This window comes from Somniosus microcephalus, chromosome 23, assembly GCF_052327205.1.
Source record: "Somniosus microcephalus isolate GS21.2 chromosome 23, FLI_Smic_1.0, whole genome shotgun sequence".
NCBI lineage: Eukaryota > Metazoa > Chordata > Chondrichthyes > Squaliformes > Somniosidae > Somniosus > Somniosus microcephalus.
In genome coordinates, this window is record NC_141009.1 from 18,356,871 (window position 1) to 18,371,233 (window position 14,363).

At 45.7% G+C, this 14,363-nt stretch overlaps 1 protein-coding gene across 1 annotated transcript; it reads left to right on the forward strand.

Moving 5' to 3' along the window:
• The first annotated feature begins 1,108 nt into the window (after positions 1 to 1,108).
• barhl1a (BarH-like homeobox 1a) lies at positions 1,109 to 12,649 on the forward strand. The gene is made up of 3 exons (XM_085965528.1): positions 1,109 to 1,862; positions 6,304 to 6,526; positions 11,902 to 12,649. The coding sequence occupies exons 1-3, from the start codon at positions 1,412 to 1,414 to the stop codon at positions 12,191 to 12,193; spliced, it is 966 nt and encodes a 321-aa protein (XP_085821654.1). The 5' UTR covers positions 1,109 to 1,411; the 3' UTR covers positions 12,194 to 12,649.
• The last annotated feature ends 1,714 nt before the right edge of the window (positions 12,650 to 14,363 follow it).

Here is a 14,363-nt window from a genome sequence, read left to right on the forward strand (position 1 = left end):
CCCGATTATTAACACGGGTCAGGTGCACTCCGTCTCCCAACAGATTTTAATTGGACATAGTCCTGCCCTCACTCCTGGTCTTCGCCAAATGTAACACTTTACACGCCGCACAGGATACTTAGCATCGTGAATAATTTAACATTATGAAATAGTTGTATCTGTTATTAATGTAGTTTGAAATGCGTGAAATGTAGCCATCATGCACATTCTCGTGATTTCACCTCTTGTTTAATTTTTTAACACTTCTGACTGTTTAAAATGTCAATGGTTTGATCCCAGAAGAAAGGGATCGACTCCAAACGCTTCCGGTTACAGTTTAACTGCAAAGGTTTTTTTTTAAAAACTCGAGCTGAACATCTTTGTGTCTCTGGTCATTCCCATCGACAATACTTTGGCCATTGCCGTTTCATTTTGTTGTTTTAAATAAAATTAAGTTGAGGAACAACTTCTGCTCAATGTGGAACTGATAATTACACTGGGAACGGCATAAAGTCGGTTTAAACTCTTCCAAGTTATCCGATCTCCGAACTCGACCGAAATAACTGTTCGGACAGCCCAGGAAAAGCAGCAACTACCGGGAGAGATCGGCCTTTAGCATCAGATTATTCACCAGAATCCCGGCTAGTATCAACAGCGACCGTCAGAGACAATCAGGGTTCGTGTTTGGCCCCTAAACACAGCAACAAATCATTAAAAAAAAGTCGCCGGACTCCCAATGCACGGACACTGCCTCTAGAATCGGTGCATCTTGCACTCGGCAACTTTACTCAGACTCCCCCACCCCCCACCCCCATCCTTTCCGCAGATCTGCCGTAGACTAAAGCAGAAAATAGGAAAGGTTCTGCCTGTCGATCCAAAGCCTCTCTGCCCCCCACCCACAGATCCAGAATTGCTGTAATCTGAACCAAGTGCGGGAGTTGCCGGCGAAGAGCCGGTTCTGGGCGTCACTCGCTCCTTTGATGGAGCCGAGAAGAGGGTCGGGTTTGCAGTCACCAGTGATGTCAGGGAGACAAGCCCCAATCAGAGCGGCTTTGCCTCAGACACGTGTTAGAGACACGTTGAAAAAAAGAGGAAAAAAAAAGACCCTGGTAAAGTGACAGAAGTTCATTTTAGTCCAAAAGTATCACCGGGAGCGAGAAATCTGGGCTGCGGAGAGCGGCCGTGCGAGGAGGCGGTCTGCCCTTGTCCGAGGTGCTGAAACTTGCCTCATCCTCCATTCGCTCTCTCTCAGCCAGACCATCGCCAAGTTGCCAGCCACAGACAGCTCCAGATTTGAACCAACTTTCTTTTTGGAAATTTCAGCCAAGGGTTTAATTGCTCCGGATCATTATTTGGAAAGTTCAAGGATTTCGCCACCAACTTCAGTCAAAGTTTGTGTCCAAGTTCCAAATGACCATTTAAAGTGCGAGCTATGGAAGGCGCCAACGGCTCCAGCTTTGGGATTGACTCGATTTTATCTCACCGGCCAGTCAGCCCCGTCCTGGCCAAAGGCGAGCCGTTGATGGGCGACTGCCGGTCTCCCCCGGAGATGAAAGCCGGGCTCAGCCCGGGGTCGGATGTGGGCAGCGAGCAGAGCTCGCCTTCCTCGCCCGGGCTGGAGTGCGGCGATGCGGCGCCGCAGCTGGCGGGCGGGATGGAGTCACAGCCACACCCGGGGCAGCTGTGCGCCGCTCCCCAGCCCAGGACTGCTACCTCCTCCTTCCTCATCAGAGACATTCTGGGCGACTGCAAACCCTTGGCGGCCTGCGCCCCGTACTCGAGCAGCGGCCAGGGTGCCCAAGACACGGCGCACAAACACGGGGAAGAATTCCGAGACAAACTGGACAAAAGGGAGAACTCGTCCTCAGACACGGAATATAAAGGTAAGGAGGGAACTGGATCAAACTGAGAAAATGACCAATAATACAAGTTCAGGGGGAAGGAGATGACGCCAGTGATTTTCAGAATTATACACTGGGAATCTGAAAATCCTCATTTTGGGAGAACTGATCTTAAAAGGCCGTATTATGGGGAACTTCTCAATATAACCATTGTTTATTCCTTTACAATCTAAAACTACCGCGTGTTGGAGGGTTGCAGGTTGTATTTGTAGAATATCTGTATTTGTGTGCGTTTGTTTCTCCCCTCTCTGGTCGGGCAGTGTCGTTCCGTGCTTAATACACCGAATTAATTTTTAAAAAAACAGGGTAGCACTTGAATTATTTCCGTCGCTTTTTGGAACAAAGGTAACACCGAGACACCGTCTGTCAAACTGCAGCAGTGTCGGGTTTGGTACCTTTGAGGCGAGAGGCTCTCGCCTCCTTTCCACCGCTGACATCTCACTTTCGGGTCAAACTCGCCAATTCCGAAGTCAAATTCGCCGATGATCAGTGCACTACACCCGAGAATGGACACCGTGGGGGAAAGAGTTTACAGCACTAAACTTCAAACCCGAAAAGTATATGACAAAAGATCGCAGCGGTTAGAAATATATTTATCATTAAAATACAACGATGCAGGAAAATAGTTGACTGTATCTCCCCAACTCTGCTCTTGTCCCCAAATGGTGCAGGACTGCACTTTCTGGGGGAATGGAGGCGGAATCTCCCAGATAATATTTCTCAAAGGACTTTAATTACAGAAACTGGTCACTAAATATAAATTGTTACTTTTACGAAGCAGCATTTAAAATATAATTTAGCCCGTTAGGCCGTTATTTTTTTTTTTACAATCAAGAGCAAAGCGCCGGATTGTGTCAAATGTGTCAGATTTGGATAGAGAGATACTCAGAGCTGTGAGCTGGCATTTTGGTGCAGATTTCTAACCAGGCGCTTGGACTTCAGATTTGTGCTGAATTGTAACAATAACGTTGCCAATTTTCCCCAGTTGATTTGGACTAAATCAAATGTCGATTGGAGAAACTTGTGTCAAAAGAAATTAGATTTCACCGAAGGTGATGTTATTTTGTGATTCGGGGTAGCGACAATGTGAGTTACAGACTGAAGGAAAACCCAGCACCCAAAAAGTTATTTAAAACACTTCACATTGAACATAAAGATATATTAAAAAATTTAAACAGCTCCAACTGTTTTGCTGGTATTAACTTGTTCGGGTGAAAACCAATACCTCCCATATTGGAATCTTTTCGGTTGAAGGCGAGTAGCTGTGATCACCAGTAATAACTGGAAAAAAGTATCAGTAAATGGGAATAAAGTCAGAAAGCATACTGTAAACACACCGGCTCAGGGAGGTGGGTAACATGTCAGGGCGTGAGTACAGCACCAGGCAGCCTCGACTCAACCTATTATTCGTAAAATAATTCTGAATTTACTACAAACCCGTCACCAAGAAGTAAAAATGGGTTTGTGTGGGAGGGAGGGAAGGGGGATTACGGAGGGGGAGTTAAGAAAGTTTTCATAGCAAACTTTTTTTTAAATATGACAAGATTCAGAGTCGCATCTGCTCGCGCGGCGCCCAAGACTTTAAACAGCATCAGAAGCGTTCAATCAGCTGAAGGGACATGAATAAATAAACGTCATTTTGAAACGATAACCTGTCAAAGTTAGTGCAACTTAACATAAATCAAGAGGAACAAAATAGACCAGTAAGTTATACTGGGCCGGCGCTCATTTAAAGCGCCAGAAACGGAGCTCTGACGGGCCTCATATATTTCATGGGGGGAGGAGGGAACGCTAAACTTACCAACGTTTATCTCAATAACGGAGCAAAATTCAGAGATTCCCAGGAAACTCCGAGTCAATTTCTGTAGCCGCAGATTGAGTTAGTTACTGTCCGATTTTCAAACACAAACCGATTTTCTAACAGCTCATTTCGTCCCTGCTGCAATCGAAACTTTGATTTAAGTTTCTTGTCAATTTCTATTTTTACAAGGTGCAAATTCGAAAATTAAACACCTTGAAACGGGAATATTCCAAATATAATTATTTAGACTAAACCTTTAAATCTTCGGTTGGGTTTCAAAAGTATTTTTCCTCATTCTGTATTTTGGAGTGAAGTGTTTCAAAAAACTGATAAAGTCTGTTAATAATCCAAGTATTTCGGAGCCCCTGAAAGGGATTTTTTGGCGTCTTAAATAAAGTTAACCGGCAGAGTGGGTTAACATGCTTCATAATAAAAGAACCGTTTTCAGTGCTCGCTTCCGGGTGACATGGGTTGTTATACAATCTCTCTCCATTTTCACTGGAGCCAGAGCGATTGATATAATCCCCACAATATTCAGATACTGTATCTTGGAACTGATGAGTTGCACAAACCCCCGTTGTGTATATATTTTTTTAATGTTAAATTAATTTAATAAAAGCAGACCAGAACTTTCTGCAGTGAATTTCAGTCAATTAATTACACAGGTCAGAAAGATTTTGGTCTCTGAATGTTTGCAGGTTCACAGACAATAAAAGGCGTGTTATTTCCCGGTAATTACATGGCTAGCTATACAGTGCAGCCCAGTAATCATAGTCGCTAAACCAGAACAGTGCAATGAATGCAGTAAATGGGATGATATTTGTCTCTGGGTTCAGACTGGTACAACGAGCATTCGGCGAAATGCAGCGTGTGTCACTGGAAGTTTGAGGGAGGGGCGGCGCTCCTTAAACCTGGGTTTGGGGCCGAGCCGATTTCGAATTGGTATAATTGTGGGAGCCGCTCCCTCGCACATTAAGCCGATTGAGAACAAATTGAATGATTATCACAGCCACAGCGGCGAAGAGAAAGAAAGGACCCTTTCTCAGTGATTTCGCCTCTCTTGGTGACTCTGGAAAATGATGGGTTCGTTCTGTGAATTATCACTAAAAAGGAGGACAGTTTGAGCTAGATTCGTGGAGCCGCGTTCTGGACACTGACGATTCTGTTGACCCTGAGTGTGTACAACATTGGCCTTGTTTATGTTGTATCGGCGTGGACAGTTAGCGCAGGTAATGCATTCTTTAGTGTCCCTGTCTGTATTACAGGATCAAGTTTAAATGGAGAGATGTTACTCGGTGGGAGATGAAGGGACAGACACAATAGCTACAGTCGCTTTGGTTGGAAAGTACAATTGGGCTTTAGGTGGAATATTTTGTGCATGGAACACCGCACTGAAGTGGTCACTCAGCCTCCCTGTTCGGGGTTCGCTTTAATTTTTGGAATAATCCTATGATCGGTTTTATTTTTGAAGTATTCTGGCACTGATCGGCTTTGTTCACTTCCGAAGGGTTTAATTTGTAAAACACGAGTTAAATCGTGGCGTCCTGTGCAGGATATTCCCGGTCTCTACACCCAATTGACGCAGTCGGCTTCAAGGAATCGGTGTCATTTGCAAAATTAATCCTGTGATCAGGATTTTGAAGGAGAGTTCGATGATTGGGTCTGTAATCGGCCGAGTTGCCGCCTCAGACAAGCTCAGGCCAGGTTCCCCCGTGACTCAATTAAAGGGATTGTTTCCTTCCTGGCCAGATCCGAGTTACCCAGTCTCCTTTCTACCCTCTCGTCCCTTCTCCAACCCACTCGGTACACGCAGACAAAGAACTGCTGTACTCTGCCCTTATTTCATACCTGCGAGCACAGCAGGAGTCCAGCTTTTAAATGGAACAAAATAGCGTCCAGGACAGGCACTCGCTGTCTGAGCGGCCGCTTGCGGCCTTGTGAACTCAAACACCTCTTTAATTAATGTGTCATTTCATAACAGCAGACAGAAAATGATTTCCGTAAGGAGGTTCCCAGCTACCAGAGATAGACTGAGACCCACACACACACCCACAGAGAGAGAGAGAGACAGGGCGCTGGCCGTGTGTAGATCCAGTAATTACAAAGCAGAATGAAAGAGAATCAAACCTCATTTGTTCGGCTTTGGGGGGGGGGGGGTATAAACGAGCTGCCCGTCTTGTTGTAAAAGTGTTTAAAATGTTAACCAGGCTCCCTGCTGTAATTCCAGAGCGAAACCCCAAGGCCCTGCACTTTGAATGCAAAATAGTCAAAAATATCCGAGCAGTCTTTAAGGAAACAGGCGGACATTCCTGGGGCTTTTAACCGATATTTATTGGTATTCATGATAATGATCAGGATTTAGCGACATGAACGCGGTGCGTGCATTGTGTATCTGCGAGAAATGTGCACCTGAACAAACTCCCAGAGGACAACCAATAGTTTATTCAAGTTTCCCGGCCGCCAAGTGGGAGCTTGCTAAAAAAAAAAATGTGAAGCCCTCTCCTTGGATAGGGGTAGCTGGCATTCTGCAGTGTTAGTACTGGATAAGGATTGCAAGTGTGCTCTGTGACTGTACTTGTGTGTGTGTGTTTTTTTCTCTCCCCCCCCCCTATTCATGGGCAGTCAAAGAAGAGGCGGAGAGAGAGATCTCGAGTAGTCGGGAGAGTCCGCCTGTCCGGTTGAAGAAACCCCGCAAAGCCCGCACGGCCTTCACCGACCACCAACTGGCACAGCTGGAGAGGAGCTTCGAGAGGCAGAAGTACCTGAGTGTGCAAGACAGGATGGAACTGGCGGCCTCCCTCAACCTGACAGACACCCAGGTCAAAACCTGGTACCAGAACAGGAGGTGAGGCCGATACAGCTACAACCAATTCATAAAACAACAAAGAGGCGAGAATCAAATCAAACACAACAGGGAGCGGGGCGGGGGGTGGGTGGGTGGGGGGGGGGGGTGAATATAAACGATCACAAAACTCCACTGCAGGACAATACGGGAAGGGGAGATATCCAGCTCCGAGATTCAAGTGGTCACATTTCCACATCTGGCAAGGTGTGAAAATCAACCCATATTAGTGGAGAGTGAAAAGTCCAAACCATCATCTATCCCACACCAGTTCCACAGGCTCTGGGAACAAATACACGGATCACAGAAATACTCTCTCTCAAAATGGGACTAGGATCCCCACAAACTCAGAACTAGGTTACAAAGAATGTTAGAATGAGTCGGGATTGTTGTTCGCTCTGTCTCACACAGTTTGTAAACTTGCACAAAAGTGAATGTGAATCACAGCGGCTCCGATAAGCGGCCGTTAAAAATCCAACTAACGCCTCAAGCAAAGAGGGTTGATTCTGGCCATTCAGTTTGTCTCCATACTGTTGCGTTCTGTTAACGAAGTAATGAACTGACGGGGGAGGGAGGGGGCAGTGAGGTTTGAGGGTTCTGTAAGATCACCAATGATATCAGACAGGGCGAGGGGCGGGTGAGCTTCTTCTGGGGGTCCTGGCCCTGGGTCAGGAGTTAGTGTATTTGACATGGAGAATAAATCTTGGAGCAGCAAACGGAACCAAAACAGGCGCCGAAACCTAATTTAGCGCAGGGGGACAAGGCGTACAATTCACTTTTGAAATGTCAGTAGCAGGGGCCGAGGACATCAAAATGTACAAAACAAACAATCCAAGTAACGGAACCAATACACTGGATGGAACCGCGCTCAATAAACCAGCGGTCAGACAGCGAGCAGCGCTCACAGCAGGAACTGAAATTAGAAAAGTATAAAATCTAATCCGCGGCTGAAAGGAAAGTATGGGCTCGATAGTATGAATTTTCTCTCTATATGCATAACTGGGGAGTTTTTAATATCAGTACCAAACGAACGTTGAGCTATATTTAACTGTGTCAAACGAATGATAGTCAAAATTATTTAAAGTCTCGAGGTAAGGCGAGGCACAGATTACAACAATTGAAACAACGAGAAACTTGACAGAAGGCGCCACACAGCAGTCTCATTGCAGATGTGAGCTCTTCTCTAAATGCCCCAGGGGCAGAGCTGTAATAAAACACACACTGGGGAGAAACATGCCAAAATAAATTTAAATGAGTAATCTGGATAAAAATTACTAAACTGCATTGAAACCTAAACAACAAACATCCTCCTAACCAAAGTGTCTCGAAATATGGTCCCGAAAGAGGCCAGGAACAGCGCGCCACTTCAATATCAATCGGCCACAATGAACCAATCCTATTGAGAGAGGAGTCCAGTGGCAGCAACACCTGGTTGAATGGCCATTGGTGAAATCCCCTCTCCGTTGTTTATCCACGAGCAATCCAGATGTAGGTGACATTTGGTTGGATTTTATTTGGGGCCCACCCTTTATTGTGTTTTATTGCGCTAAAGGCGCTATCTAAATGTAAGTTGTTGTTGTTGTATACGTCCTACCACTTTCAGTCCGTTCCTGCATCACTTAATTCTGCTAGTTCCATCCGAATTGTATTTGAACCGAAAATGGGAATCACTCAGCTTGCGTGTGGGTAAATGAATGCTCAGTGAGTGGGAAGTGAGATCTTACTGTAGGTACAGCACGTTGCAATATCCAATTTCTTGTCGTCCTGTTAACATCTACACAGTTCAGAAAATAATTAGAACTAGTGGCTTTTTAATCACACGAGTTTGCTTTTGGATTAAGCAGCCACCTGTCATGGAGACCCCCCCCTTCTCTCTCTCTCTCTCTCTACCCCCTATTTAATGTTAGTTACACAAGGCGTACACACCTAGACTGAGAACCTGCATTTAAGCATCAGCTATCGGATCGAATTTGTCGCCGAGCTTGGGTGTAAAGCACTCATTACCTGGATCTACTAACCACCTCCTTTAAGAAATCGGTTTGGTTCAGGTCCCAAAGGAGACCGTACAATACAGACTCGGTCAGAGGAAGTGTACTTCACAGGAGGAGCCGCAATTACCCTTAAATATCATTCAAACTACTCTCCAAACTGGGCCCAAAAGAGGAGATGATGAAAACTGTCTGCTCATAAGGTAGAGGAACAGCACCACAAAGAGAAGCAATCATCTCTAGGCACCCTGGGGCGAACAGTTACATAAAGCTGTCAAACTAACTAGGATTGAAAAATCTGCCAGGGGAAGGGACAAGGGCCACACTTGAAAGAGAGTTAATGTTGTAGTTTCCGCGTTATTTACGATAGAACAGGACAGTAACGCCACTGCGTATTTATATATGCTAAATAACACCTACAGATAATACATTAAGACTCGTGTGTGTTATATTAGTGATAAGAACTTTATTACTTTACAGTTTCATTACTGTCTCATTTAGGTATTTTTGCTGTTCTGGGTGGCCAGTATAAAGGCAATCAATTCAAGCGACCAATTGTATTAATGTTAAGACCGTTATATATTGGGGTAAATCCTGTCAAAATCTTTGTGATCATATACCCCCCCCCCCCCCCTCCTCTCCCAACACAGGAGGAGTGCAGGTTATGGGGCTCTGAATGTGAATCTGACTCTATACCCCCCACATCAAATCGCTGTGCGAATGCCAGTCAGCATTGCACAGATGGACTCTGACAGGACTTACTATAAGCCTCATTTATCTCCCTTTCCTGCGGATGTTCAGCTCTTTACCGATTGACAGCAGATAATGTCTGAGAAACTATCCCGGACTTCAGAATGTTAAGAGAGCAAAATCCGCAACTGAAAAAGTGTGCTGATTTATAGTTCTGGTAAAATCATTCACACCCCGACACCCACTCCCAGGAAATGGGTTACAGGTGGGGGAGGGAAAGGAGGTTTAGGAATTGAGCGACTCAAATGTCCCTCAATTCTCCTCCGATGCGGGTGTGGTATTGATGGCAGCTTTCGGAACTGCCCCCCGTCCCCCTGCTCCCTGCCCCCTGCCCCCCGTCCCCCTGCTCCCTGCCCCCGTCCCCCTGCTCCCTGCTCCCCTGTCTCCTACCCCTGTCCCCCACTCCCCCCCCCCCCCGTCCCCCACTCCCTACCCTCCGTCCCCCACTTTAAAGCCAGCTCTACAAGGACTAGTTGCCAATCCCGGCCGCGAGTAGTAATCTACCAGTGACACTGACAGGACGATATATAGAGAGAGACTGAGAGGGGGGGCTCGGCCCTTACCTTGCCGTGGACCCGGGGACAGGCTCGGTGTAACTTCTGCCGCTCCTTACCCCCCAGCGCTTGACATTCAGTTACAGAGACCTGCCGGGGACCCGTGCCTCGGCTTGCGACCTGTGCCCTGACACTCAATCTCACTCCATTAAGACATCCTTGAACTGTAGCCGGCGAGGAGCGGAACATAATTAAAAGTTAATCGATCGATTGATTGGTGACAGAATTGGGATCCTCCGAGAGACAGCCTGCCTTTAAAAATTAGGCTGATTGATAAATCCCCATTAGTGAGGATACTGACAGCTCATACATTAATTAATGGGAGCCACAACCATCATTTTATCAACTAAACACACGCCCGCCTTTCTTAAAGTGATGGGGAATTTAAGAATTCCCCCCTAAAGCAGCAATAGTTTTTTTTATTAAAGCCAGTTTCACAGAATCACAGAATCTACAGTGCAGATAGAGGCCATTTCGGCCCATTGAGCCTGCACCAACACATATCCCACCCTACCCCCGTAACCCCACGTATTTAATCCCCTAACACTAAGGGTCAATTTATCATAGCCAATCAACCTAACCTGCACATCTTTGGACTGTGGGAGGAAACCGGAGCACCCGGAGTAAACCCACGCAAACACGGGGAGAATGTGCAAACTCCACACAGTCGCCCGAGGCCGGATTTGAACCCGGGTCCCTGGCGCTGTGAGGCAACAGTGCTAACCACTATGCCACCGTGCCACCCCCCCCCCCCAAGTTTATTGACGAATAAATGACATTCTGGTTGCCACCATTCTAATTGTGATGTGAACAAACTGAGAGAGAGTGTGTGAGAGAGAGAGATGCAGGTGGAGCGGATCATTGAAAGAAGTGGCGGTGAGATGGTTTAATGGGAAGGACGGTGACAATTGGGCTGATTGCGGCGGATCAGCGGGGCTCTGGGATCGGACTGTCCCACCAGGAATGGCAGGAAGTTCAGAGTCTGGAGACAGTCACATTACTTGTTGAAACTACTCGGGACTGCGGCGGCGGCGCGCTGAGAATAGGTCCCAGATAAAAGGAAGCAATTTAGTAAAGATTCTGTAATGCAGATGTTATATAAACCGGTACAAATCAGAGAGTCCAGTCCCGGGAATGAACAGGGCGCTGCCCGGAGCAAAGAGCTCTCTCGATCTCTGTCTTCTCCATTCGGGTTTATTCCGCCCCCCGCTCCCTCTGAACATTCCCGCCCGGCAGGAAATAGAACTTTAGAAATACCGAGACTGAATATAAAACGACCGAACGCGAAATTAAGAACAATGGAAGGAATTTAAGAACGATTTAAAAATCGGAGGAAGGGTCTCCCTTTCAGAAAGGGGAATGCTCTCCCAACGCTCATTCCTTTATACAAACTTTGGGAAATAGCCAAGGAGCTGTTTGGAAATGAGTTTTCGTTGCCGGTTTCCTCCCCCCCCCCCCCAGATCAGGCTGATTCTCACTCCGAGGTTTAACGTTTGCAGGAATTAGCTGAGATCTCAGTTAATATTGTCAGAGTTTAAAAATAAAGATAAAGATATCATTTACAGCTCGTCTCCAAACGATATCGGTGCCGACCTGACCAAGCTGTGTGGAATCTTGGACTTAAAATCCAGTGATTATTTATCCCAGTTATTAAGAATCACATATATCTATATCTATGATAAATACATCCGAATGATGATGGCCAGCACACTAAGGGCTGCACAACACACAAACACACTGATCCCACAGACTGGGCTGAGACGCTGGTTCATGAGTTGCCTCCTGAACCCCTTTCAATCAAAGGACGGTGTCTCCAAATCCTGGTCCGGCTTCCATTCACTGCTAGGAACTAAGGTCCAGTTATGTAACAGCCGAGTTGTGATGCAACCTGGTTTGCATTCATTCAACGGAGACTGATCAAAGCACACATTTAATCTGGAGAAACGAAGAAATAAGAGAATAAACTCGCTTTATGTTGTGGAGTGGGGAGCACATTGGAATTTGAAGTGTTAAGATTGGAAGCTCTTTAATGCAGGTTTAACTCGAGCTGTGGAATTCATTCTTTGCCCCTTTTCCCCCCCAACAGGACCAAGTGGAAAAGACAGACAGCAGTGGGACTGGAACTTTTGGCGGAGGCTGGCAACTATTCGGCCCTGCAACGCATGTTCCCATCACCTTATTTCTACCACCCCAACGTCGTCTCCAACCTGGACCCGACGGCCATGTACATGTACCGGGGTCCCGCCGCTCCTCACCCCGTCATCCAGCGACCCATCGTTCCCCGGGTGCTCATCCACGGACTGGCAGCGGGGGGCGAGCAGCCGCCGCCCCTTCCCGGCCTCGCAGGTGTCCTTCCCCGGCCGCCGCAGCCACGGTGAGCCGCTCCCCCCCGGCCCTCTCTCCCCCCACCCAACCACCCCCCGCTTGGACTTTAGTGGGAAACCCAGGAAATACCAACAGAAAAAAAAATCAAAATACAAAAAAAATGCTCCAGTATTTAAAAAAAATAAGTGAAACAATTTTTAAAAAGATTGTAATCTACTGTATTTATGGGTTTTATTTTCAAACTTTTTTGTGTAAAAAGTGAGAGGTTTTTAACTGTGATACAAACATAGTCTTAATTTAAAATTGTTTCAATTCATCCTCGGCATCTATAGTTTATTATTTTTCTTTTAAAAATATTTATAGTTTTTTACAAAATGGAAATCAACTTCATGTTATGGAAACAGTAATTGGTCCCCAGTAATGTTGCACTATTTAAAAAAAATACTTTTTGTTGTTTATTGAACATTTAAATTATACAATTTATTTATTTTAAAAATAAGTTACCACGATGGACGAGTCTTGTGTATTATATTGTATATATATACCCCTGTGAGCCTATCGAGCTTGATTTTTAACCGTGCACATTTTTGGGTACAGTTTCATGTTGTGTTTTGATTTGAGCTGGGCGTAGATTGAAGACGAGAGAGATCACTAACACCCCACACCCACCCCCTGTATTACAAATATGATTATTTATTGAATACTGACAGCAGCAGTGGAGTTGGAGCCGGCAGCTGTTAGCGCGGCAGCCTGGGAGCGGCACCCCGGCTCCGGGAGACTGACAGATGGGCAGCGGGTCTTGGCATTCCCCGGCGCACTCAGCTCCCAGCAGAAAGAAACAAAGAACAAAAAAAAAAGACATTCGTACACAAAAAAAAATCCGGGAACCGTTTGGTTCCACTTACCAATACTCAACAAGTCAGCACTGCGGGTTTAAAGAGAAAAAAACGGTTTGAAAAATGCAATCAATCCATTTTCTATCTATATCCCCGTTCTTTGGTATTTGTCCTGAGTACCCTTGCTTGAAATTCCTGTTAAGTGAAATCTCCCCCTTTCCAATTATAGATCTTAAAAATATCCACAGCTCTAATTGCATCGTCAGTTTCCACAGCACGTCTTGCAACCTGATCGTGACCAAAAAAAAAGTCTGATTGCTGTTTAAATGGAATGAGTGTCCTTTCGAACAGTGTGTTTAAATGTGAATTCCTGTAACTGTCAGCAACCTGTCTGTCACACCTCAGTATTCCACTTAATAGGAACTGAGCGCAGCAACAAGGAGAGAACAAGAAACCGAGTTTCACCGTCTAATGTTCCGCTTCCAGAGTTCCCAAACATTATTATTTTTATACCAGTAGATTGTCAATGGAGAATTTCAACACGTCAAGACCATTTTCTTGCAGGCTCTTCCAGAATCAGTGACCCTTTCCGTTTAAATCTCCTCTATTTCTGTTTATACTTGTCATTTGTAAAATATTGAAAGGCAAATTATGGAAGAATGTGCAACACAGTTCCATCCTTTTTTTAATTATATATCGGTCAATAAAGGATTCGCTCTTATTTATTAAAAAAAAGTGTACTGGCAAAACTCAGATGTGCATTTTCAATTCTAGAACCTTTTGAAGTGCTAACGATCGGGGTTCGAAACACAACTTTTGTAGAATAAAGCGTCCCGGGGATGAGATGATGCTCGTTTTAGGGGGACACAGCCCGACTCTTGGCTCCTCCGAAGGGTCCCGACGTGATTCCTTTAAAGGCAACATCCGGATTTCACTCCCTATTTTGACCTGTTCCCTCTACGCTGACAGGGCGAGCAGACGATCTACTTCGAAGTCTGTGCTCTGTGTTCAGTAAATGCTGTTCAGAGACACACAAGACCCGGGGTTTGGGGGACTTGTCCTCCCATTTTCCTTCCCTGTGCGGAGAGATATGCCCCACCCTCAGGGAACCCAGCTGAGATCAGTAACCCATTGTGGGGAAAGGTGAGGCATCTCTTTGAGGTGCTTTGGGTGTAGCTGTACAGTTAGCCCACAGTCACATTTAATGGCACTTTTGCCCCAACTGCAGTTTTAGTTTGTGTGGTGAAGGAGGGAGCCCACTACTCCCTTGAATCAAATTGAACCAGTAAAATGTGGCAACGGTTAACCAGTCAGCTGAGTGCTGGGAAGCCCATATTAGATTAATATTAATATCCTGTTTTTTATTTTAATATTAATGAGATTACAT